Source organism: Macrosteles quadrilineatus, unplaced genomic scaffold (assembly GCF_028750875.1).
Source record: "Macrosteles quadrilineatus isolate MER2022 unplaced genomic scaffold, UCM_ALF_1.0 Scaffold_9__3_contigs__length_116548681, whole genome shotgun sequence".
NCBI lineage: Eukaryota > Metazoa > Arthropoda > Insecta > Hemiptera > Cicadellidae > Macrosteles > Macrosteles quadrilineatus.
Window position 1 is genome coordinate 16,131,982 of NW_026542602.1, and position 10,298 is coordinate 16,142,279.

Sequence of the window (10,298 nt, forward strand, 5' to 3'; positions counted from 1 at the left end):
GAACCTCAATAAGCATTGTTCGACCACTTCTTGAAGTTTAAAGTTTTGACAATCCCCTCTCTAAATTTGAAACTTTTTCAGGTTTAGTGGTGACTACGACATTCCCGCCCTCCCTCCGTCTAGGTACGATGGCGGGGGAGTGGTCCCTTGCTTTGGCGAGCCCCCCCTCCCCCTACCACTGCCCAGTGCAGACGACGACCTCTTCAGCCCGGGCTGTGTGGCGATCTGTCAAAGTGACACCAGTCCCACCTTCGACAAGCCCATCACCATGGAGAAAACCATCATGGATGCCAAGTTTATTGCTCAACATGTCAAAAATAAAGACAAATTTGAAAACGTAAGTGTGTTTGCAAGGCCATTTATGTTTTAGAAGCAAATTGTTCTGAAACAATATGCACAACTTGTAGATTTGGTATCACAGTATTCCATGTGTTGCTATTTTGTAAGGAGGAAAGAAGGCTAAAGATTTCTATAATTTAAGTACAGATTATTCCAAAAATCAACAAATGGAGAATATTTCGGTATTATTTCAAACTTAATACTTTTAAATTACTCTTGGCTATAATTTTACAAGTTTGGGGCTTTTATACAAATATGATCAAATACGTCGGCCAGCTTTTAAAGAAATAACTATTTCCATTTATACTGGAAAAACTTAAAATTTGGGCCTGACAATAGCCAGTGTGACTGGTCGAAATTGATTGGCATTTTATATCTTTTTACTTTTTTATTTTTGTGTAGACCGTATTTTACAGTAGATATAAGTATATGCATATTAAAAAGTTCCGGGGAAGTTGTTATTTTAAAATTCGTATAATACTTAGAAAGTATTCTTTTTATAAAATTTAGAGGTTCAATATAAAAGAACACAGAGTTGAACTCCATGAAACTGTTGTTGATAGGAGCTCATTTTATCGTTGTTAAGTGAAACTTATTCCTGCGTGAAGTCTGGTTCACGAAAATTCGCTGTAAAATTTACAACAGAAATAAGATGTCTACTCTACTAGTAGTTATCTCTAGTTTAAGCCAAACATTTAAAGTTTTTTCCTCTAACAAATTATGGAACAATATTATTCTCTACTTTTGACTGTGAATATATTCAAAATCCACATAATCCCTCTAACTAATTCTGTCTGATTCTCGTACATCAATGTTATCCATCTTTTTGGTTAGTTTTTTTTTAATTGGTCCAGATAATAATGGTCACTGTAGAAAGGAATAAAAATATTAACAGTTTTAAAATTGTTTAATGTGAATTTGAATATTACAAAATTGTTTTCAATAATTCAATTAGCAATTTTTATTACTGGAATATCACAAAACTATTAGACTCTAAAAATTATTGCAATATCCTATTGTTTAACACAATACAATAGTACTTGTGAATAAGTAAGAAGTAAAACAGATCAGCGTGTAGTTTCCTTGGGGCAACACTGTTCCCCAAGAGTGTACCCAGTGTGCGAGTCATGAATACATGTTTGCATAATGGAAAATCCATTCCTCCCGGGACTTGTGAAAAGTGGACTCCAACTGTAAACTACTAAAAGAACGGAAACGGAACAAAGCTTCCTTTTATAGAACTTCAACGAATACAAATCTGTTTGATTATCCAAAACGAGAAACACTTTACACTGATTGGTTTCTAGATTGCGATTTCTCCGAGTTTATTTCAATCTCGTGTTTTGTTTTTGTTAAATGTGTAAGCTGCCTACCCCAGTAGCATATTTTGAATGATTTGAGGAGTATATGATATCAAAAAGGGATTACTGAAAGTAAATACTATATTAAAAAATGTTATTAAATTCCATGTTGATGGCCCCTGGATTACTTTATATGACTATAATAATGGTACTATACCTCGTCAAGTAATCCAAATGTTGTTTGAGGTTAACAACCTACATGTTTCGCCGTAAATACGGCATCGTCAGAGTTACAAAAACGAAGACATCGATGTCACACGCACACAATAAATACACGAATACGAACATTTAATTACGGAAAGACAATGTGTGTGATAGGCCTATCAATGTCAATTAAATGTTTACTTTGTCTTTCCGTAATTAAATGTTCGTATTAGTGTATTTATTGTGTGCGTGTGACATCGATGTCTTCGTTTTTGTAACCCTGACGATGCCGTATTTACGGCGAAACATGTAGGTTGTTAACCTCAAACAACATTTGGATTACTTGACGAGGTATAGTACCATTATTATAGTAAAATGTTATATTGGATTTGCATAAGCATAGTGGAAAAATAAGGACAATTCAAAAATAATAACCTATAAATTTTAACATATTGAATGTGCCTGTAAACATGTAAATTGTAAAAATGTAAAATGGGGTGCATTTTGTACATTATGTCAAATACTGAAGTAATTGATTTAATATTAAAATGTATGTCTCAGATATTCCCAAATACAGTACGGTAACTAGTTACAACTATAGTTATTTGTGCAGCTAGTGAGCAAAGTGAGCAATTGACTCACTCGAGAGAAATACTTACTCACGAGGCGTAGGCGAGTGAGGAATGGTTTCTCGAGTGAGGCAATTGTACTTTGCACTCGAGTTGCACATTATATTTTTCCTACAGTTACCATAAAAGAAATAAATTGGTAAAGAAACGTAACATATTTTTCACAGAAGTGAACTTTTAATACGACATTTAATTTTACAACAGTACAACAGCTGACCAGCTGATTTACAGCCAGTGCTGCCAACGTATTTCGTGCGCATACGAATTTTGTCTGCATGTTACGCGCTCACTATTTCGTGCCTTCACGTTGCAAATCTGAAGTGAGACAAAGTAATTAGAGTGAGACAATGTTAACATTGTCTCACTGGTGAGCGAATTGGCCACTTTGCTTTCTCAAATCGGTGAGAGAACATGTACATTGTTAGGTAACTGTAGGAAGAAACCTTAAACAAATGTTGTTACAAAGTTTTTATTTACTAAGAAGTGAATGTTATTTTATATTTTAGAACATTGATGAAAACAAATATTTTGTACTCATTACAACCGAGTTATTTAAGTTAAGGAAATTGATATTTATAGTTTTATAGTTAATTACTATGGCTCAACATGAATCATGTAGTAATGATTTGTTCATATTCATTGCACTTTCTCAAAATAACTTTGTAAGGATATTTTACATAAAATTGGAACAAAACCCAAAAGAGGAAAGTTAATTAAAAGACATAATACTCAAAATTTTACTCTAATTTCTGATGTTAACTATTTTACAGAGGCATAAATCAAATAATCATTGTCAATATTTGTAAGCAGCATTACAAATTACAATATTTACATAGAAAAATCATGCATGTATTTTCACGTGGATGTGGTTAGGAAACACCTTTAAGTCTAATAAAGTTAACTATTTTTCCTATTTGGTGTTTACTTAATAGCTATTATATTCAATTAATATTAAAATGTGTAACTTACAGTATAAATTCGTGTACAATATCATTCAGCCATTGAAGTACTGTTGTTGCTGTTTTACGTTGTTTTTTGTAAGTGAGAGGTGTGAGACTCCTTTATCAGGATTTTACTCGGTACAAAAAAGTATAACAAAAGAAGGATTAGCTCCGAGGTTTGATTGGTTCTGAATCTATTGTAACACCAGTCTGATCGAAACTCAATGTCCAATGTCCCAAGCCTCTCCATAGGATGCAGATTGGGCTGTGATTGTATCAAGTGATCCAGCCCACTTTGTCATTGATTTCATATTGACTACGTCACTTAACCACCTAAGTGAATTTCCATTCACTGCTGTGCCCTGCTTTGGGTTAAATTCAGCATCTGATAGTAAAAGGAAAAGAAATTATAAATATTTTATTTAAAAAGTTTAAGTATTTAAAAAATATAGGTCAATCTAAAAGGATTAACAGGGCCAAATTGTGCCAAGTAAAGGTATAGTTAATTATTTCATCAGTTATTTAACTTTTATGATACTAGATTAGAATGGGGATACATTTATCTTACTTATCTTGTGACAGCTCAGCTCATTCATGAGTTAGAGAGATTTTTGTATTGAGTGGTTCCTAAATTAATAGAATTTTTTTATTATAAGTTGTTCAAACTATTCAACATTTCTAATGGAGGTGGCATAAAAATAAATAATGTGTGAAATCTATGCAATCTATGTAACGTTGTGTAAAGTTGAATAGTTTGAACAGCTTATAATTACAGAAATTGCTATTAATGAAGGAACCATTCAATGCAAAAACTATTTCTCTAACACATTAGCTGATTTGTTCACAACAAAATGTTACCGGTTATTATGGACTACCAACCATTACAAAGGTTATACTAAACCAATAGTTTTCTCTGTTAAATTAATAATCTTAAAATATATACAGTATTAACGAACATGTTCTTTGTACAGTGGACAGTAGTGGTACAGTCTAAAATGTTACTGTCGGATTTGTTTAGGGGTTATGATTTTGAGAGATAGTATTAGGAGGGTATGGAAACGCTATTTTAAAAATGTCAGAAAAGGAACAACTCACTCTAGCATCTCACCCCTTATCACTACAAAACTGATGTTATAGTTTCATGTGCTACACTCATATAATTAAAGAACATGTTTCCAAACATTTTTAAATCAACGTGTAACTCATGTAAAGAGGAATTTCACAGTCATAACTCCTTATATGACTTTTAGTCCCACAATCATATGACTGCTCTAGGACCTGTCCTCATTTGGATATCCAGGAGTTGCATTACCCGCAATGGTGTGAAACCAAACACACACAAAATGATCTTCCCAAAGATTGATAATTCTTATTGTGCAGCAAAATAAAAATTATTTTGTCTACAGAAATTGGGTGTTCTACGGGCTTTGGAGTCCTAGTACAGGTGACTAACGTTTTCACAAACGGTTAATGGATTATCAGTTCTTCTGAACTCCTAACTCGATCAGTTGTTACAAATAAACCACAGGCAAGGGAAGACTGTAAATTATAGAAGACATAACTGAAAGAAGATGTATGACTCATGTCCTACTTATTTTAATCAGTGCTGTATTTTTGCAGGTTATAGAAGACTGGAAGTACGTCGCGATGGTCCTAGATCGTCTGTTCCTGTGGGTGTTCACTCTAGCTTGTGTAATGGGGACTGCCCTCATCATCCTACAAGCACCGAGTCTATACGACACCACGAAGCCCATAGACATCCTGTATTCCAAGATAGCCAAGAAGAAAATGCTCATGATGATGGGACCGGAGGAGGACTGATTGGAGAGTGTTTTTCTAATAAAGTTTATTTTAAACACAATATCTGAGGCGTTTCGTAAGTGGTAATTATTTTTGCACTGTGTGGGGGTGTAGTGGTAAAAGGTTAAGTAGTCAAAAGAAATGGTGTTTTGGTTAAGTGGATTTTATTAAATTAGATAATATTGCTCAATATTCGCATCAGCTGAATTTTCTTCGGCGTTCCGAATGAAATATTCATATTTTCCAAACGAACTACAATACATCCTTCTATATATTAATAGGAAAGCATGTCTATTGGAAACCTGTTTTCTCAGCCTGTGTGCATCGCAGAGAAAATCTACGCATACTGTTAGGAAGATATTTTACAGTAAATGTGGAGAATCCCTTCATAAATTAAAATAGGCTAAAAAATAAACACAACTGAACAACTGAATCTAAAATTTTTTAAAACTAACATAGGCCTTATGGATTGCCATGCTCATAAAGAAATATTGATTTTACTCAGAATACTCAAAAACTCACTCACAAACTCATATTGTATTTACATTTTTTAAATAAACACAAACACGTTTTAATAATTAGAAACATATATGACTTAATAATTTATGGTTAAGTCTAACCATTCATGCTCATGATGAAAATAATAGCGAAATATAAATAGAAAATCAAAACAAAATGGAAGAAATTCCAAACACATGTTTTATTTACAGCTTGGGGTGAATCTAGAGAAGTCTATACATTACATATTTTTGGTTGAGTTTCCGACCACTGGACGACCTCTAGTAAGTAATAAATGTGTGCAGGGATATTAAAGTCATTTAAATTAATTTTAAATAAATTTTCCCGTACCATTTTTCCCATACAGTATTGAGTATTACTTTATACTATGATACTGGGTAAACATAAGAAAATGGGTTTTCAATTAATTACTGCTGCTTGATTCTCTAACTTGCAAGGATGAGATCTTATCACTCTCCCCCATAAAAATGTAAAACAGTTTTCTTAACTACCTGATAAATTCGTAAAACTATAAGAACACTTTTTATGTGTTTATAAGATTATTGTTTTAAATCCATAATTCAACAAATTATAAACCAAATGCAAAATTTTAAATTTGCAGTTTTGTTATATATTTTTAACAATATGAGTATGTTGTAAATACGAGGGCCTCAGATAGTGTGTTGTGTTAATCAAAACTTTTATTATTTTGACTTATTTTATTATCTTTAGAGAGAAGAATAATTTTATTGTTCACTCATTCGCAGATAAGGGAATTGAACCTCGACTTAGTACCTTATTATGGTACAACATTTTGCATAATTAAATAAAACTATAAAATTTACAAAATGTTTTGACTTATAAAAGTGTAGTCTACCTGGTTCCTATTAAGTTTTGACACTCATTAACAGATGTTACAAGTTATTTAACATGTGGTCAGTTTTCAAAAAATTCATGTCTACAAAATTTACATCAATGCAGAATAGGAAAGATTGTTCAGTAATTTCTATTACAATCATAGATTAAATTGTGAATTATATTAATTAAATTTGGTAAACATTTTAAGTATAAAACACATTTTTACTCACAATAACTTAAATTTTAAAGAATAAAACCAATGTGTTTTGTTTAACACAATACAATTTTGAAGGTGGCTTTAACCCCCTGAGTTGGGAAGATGACTTGAGGGGTGAAAGTCATTTTATTACTACACTCAATGAGTACAACTTTATAACCCATAAAAACTTTGTTATGTCGTAAAAACAACTTTATTTTATCTCTTGTCATACTTTTGTACAATGTCATGTGCAAGGTATACAAATCAACTTTGTGATAAAAAAACCAACTGGGGTGGTATTTTAAAAATGATTATAATGTCTTTTAATTGATAACAGACATTTTCCTAGTTAAAGAATTTGTTTTTTGTTAATCCTAATGGAAGTTTCATCAACAAAAATGAACATCAAACAAGAGTGTTTGTAAATATTTTACTAAGATGTGAACTAATAGAAAAATATTCTCTCTAGAGATATAACAATATAAAATCAGAAAGTAGACGTATTTTCGTTATTTTTTGGAACAGAGTAGATGGTATATGAAAGTATTACTATATTATCTTTAGGTTAAAAATGGGTTGTTACTTAGGTGCTATTATAAGAAAAATAGGTTTATGCTCATTGAAACTTAGCAGATTTAGGTACAAAAGGTTAACAATTTTATAAATTTGTACAAAAATTAAATTCCATTCTGTGGTAGGAATCGTTAATCATTCTGGCAAATCCCAACCAGCAGTCTTCCTAACTTGTCGCTAACTTTTGTAAATATGTGTAAATAGTTAACTACACCCAATATAAATTTGTGAACACTGTAAAGTAATTTTCAATATAACAAATTACACAGTCACATCAGCAAGTTTCACAGAAAGTTTTATCTTTTTATTAGTAAAGTGTATTCAAAGTTAAGCAAAGAGTAAGGAGTAACAGGCAAAATACTGATTTAGTAAGCCTCATTTAAGGTAAACAATAATATTTATAAAATTTATTTTTTTAATATGTCAGGAATTTTTTTAAAGAGTAGAAAAATTATCATCACGATTAAGGAATTAAAAGGTATTCATAATTTGCTAAATATTACATTGCATTATTACTTAATAGTTAGTTTGTTCTGCTAAATATGCACATATTATGTTCGTATTCACATGATTACAAATGAAATGTACAGTGAAAGCAAAATTCTCACTTTTATACGTGCTTTGTACATTTTTGAGGATCAATACATTTTAACACCAAGAAAACTTAATGTAAATTTTGTTACAGCTTCATATGACAGTATAAACTTTACAATCAATAATAGGTTGTCTATAGGGTTCAGTTTGGATATAACTACTTCATATTGTTGATCTGTAAAGCTTTTGATAATTTTGCAAGGAATTTCCTATCGATATAAGGGCAAAATAAATCTACAAACAAGAATATACGTTCTATAACAAATCCAAATAATACTCTTGCAAACATCACAAAAATCATTACATACAATCTGTTTTATTTATAAAGGGGTCATAGTGTAAAAACCCCATTATAAAGATATTATAAATCATAAACGGTTACAAATTCTAATTCCCTAAACAGGTAAATTTGCTGATGTTGCTGTCCTGCCTGTCAGATGTTGTGATATGTTGTTGTTATAACCTGTGGTGAGAGACATCAAAGTACCCAGATGTCACTGTTAAAACTTGACACCGGGAAGATGTATATACATTTATCATTGAAGAATAAACCGTTTTACCATTAAAAGTAAAGTTAAAATTATCGTAGTAGTTTGTAATAAAACTTACGTTTATAATGTAATTTCTAAATAAATTGTTTCTATTTCTCATTCCTTAACATAGTTGTTGAATTTTTCAAATAATTGTATTTGTACATTACAAAGGCAAAATGTTTGAAAGGTAAAATTTTCTAATGTATGTTAAAATCTATGTGGCTTCTTATAATATGTTGTTCATTTGGACTAAAAGTGTTAAGTGTACAAACTATCGATATAGTTGTTTTACCAGGTTGTGTTGATATAAACAATGTTTCCTTTTATATAAAGGTTAAATATAATTGTTCTATAACTCCCATGATTATTCAAATGTGAAAGATTTTACAGAGCTTAAATGTTCTATTATAATATTTGGCCCTGAATGTTAGGGGCTAAAATAAAATATTATACTATTACTATAAAAATGTTAACTCTGTTTACTAATTTTAGAAAGCTTGTTTAATCTAAGTTAATTTGTTTTAATGCAATTATCTTAAGGACTAGTAAAAATTATCAAAATAATAACATTTAGTATGTGGACACTACTTTTTATAAGCTTAGTTAGAAAGGAAGTTATATCGTCTTGTTCTTGTTAAAAGATACTGTGTTGTAGTCAGTTACTAAAACAACTAATAACTTCTTAACATTTTATTTTTAAATATTAAAAACATTAGAGCTAATTTCACTAAATGTTACGTTAATAAACAGTATTTAATTCAATTTTAACTAGATCAAAATATAAATTGTTACATTAGATTTTAAATAGTTCAACGTAGTTTTTGTGCCTTGACTACTTTTTTATAGTTTTTCTTTTAGATGTACCTTATAAATTAGAACATAGATTACTAATATTAGAATTGTCAACTGACAACTGGTGGAAGTGGTGTCCACAAAACCTATAAATTATAATCTGGTTTGCATAACATTCAGGTTCATCTTGTTTTGTTCACAGTTGTTAATTTCATACACTGTTTGTAAAGTTCTCCAGTCCTTGAAATTATAGGCTATTAGTTAGAACTAAATAATATAAATTAGTAAAGATGAACTTAACAATCTTAACATCAAAAAGACTGTTGGTAAAATATCAAATAACTGTTTAAAAAATAATCCAATTCTAATTACGGTACGGTAGAAATAATGTAGTCAATGATATTTAAAGAGTTACGAATATATCGCACACTAAATAGATTCATCAAAGATAATAAATTACTAAAGAGCCTGAAATGGTTTCACTCACTAAAGGAATAGGATTAAAACATAAATTAGTACTTTTACAACTTTACATTCATTCTCAGTTTAAATGGACGGACATAATCAGTTAAGATGGTTTTGATATTCCGAAAGCACCGCATTGACTTAAGTACTCTCCTACAGATTTTTATGCAAATAAAAAAAGATTACTTTTGACAATAGAGTGTTATGAGGATTAGTCATTATTTCATTTTTTTACAAGATCAATAATTCCATATTTGATAAAGCTGTTAACTTTCTTCATCCAACTTGTAAAAGGTTAGAAAATCATTCAACTGACTGTGTTTCATTGAATTTTATGCAATCCAGAATTCCCACAGAGAACCTAACCGAATGTTTAGAAAAACTTAAACCACTCAGGTTAATAGAAAATTGTTTTGAAAGTGTTACCTCTTGTAGCATAGAATATAGATACGAATAAGTGAATTTTGAAACTATCCCAGACAATCAATCAGTCAACTTCCGGAAGAGATTGTTTTTTTGTTTTGTCTCGACTGTAAGATAAATGATTAATATCATTGTTGGCCAAATGAGAA

The 10,298-nt window shown here is 30.6% G+C and overlaps 1 protein-coding gene across 1 annotated transcript in view; it reads left to right on the plus strand.

Moving 5' to 3' along the window:
* LOC129002913 (acetylcholine receptor subunit alpha-like 1) overlaps positions 1–10,298 on the plus strand; it is a 303,805-nt gene extending 293,507 nt beyond the window's left edge. Inside the window, exons 9-10 of the mRNA XM_054431032.1 lie at positions 82–337; positions 5,035–10,298. Of these exons, the coding sequence (XP_054287007.1) occupies positions 82–337; positions 5,035–5,235 (457 nt within the window). The 3' untranslated portion in view covers positions 5,236–10,298. The remainder of the gene's footprint in view (positions 1–81; positions 338–5,034) is intronic.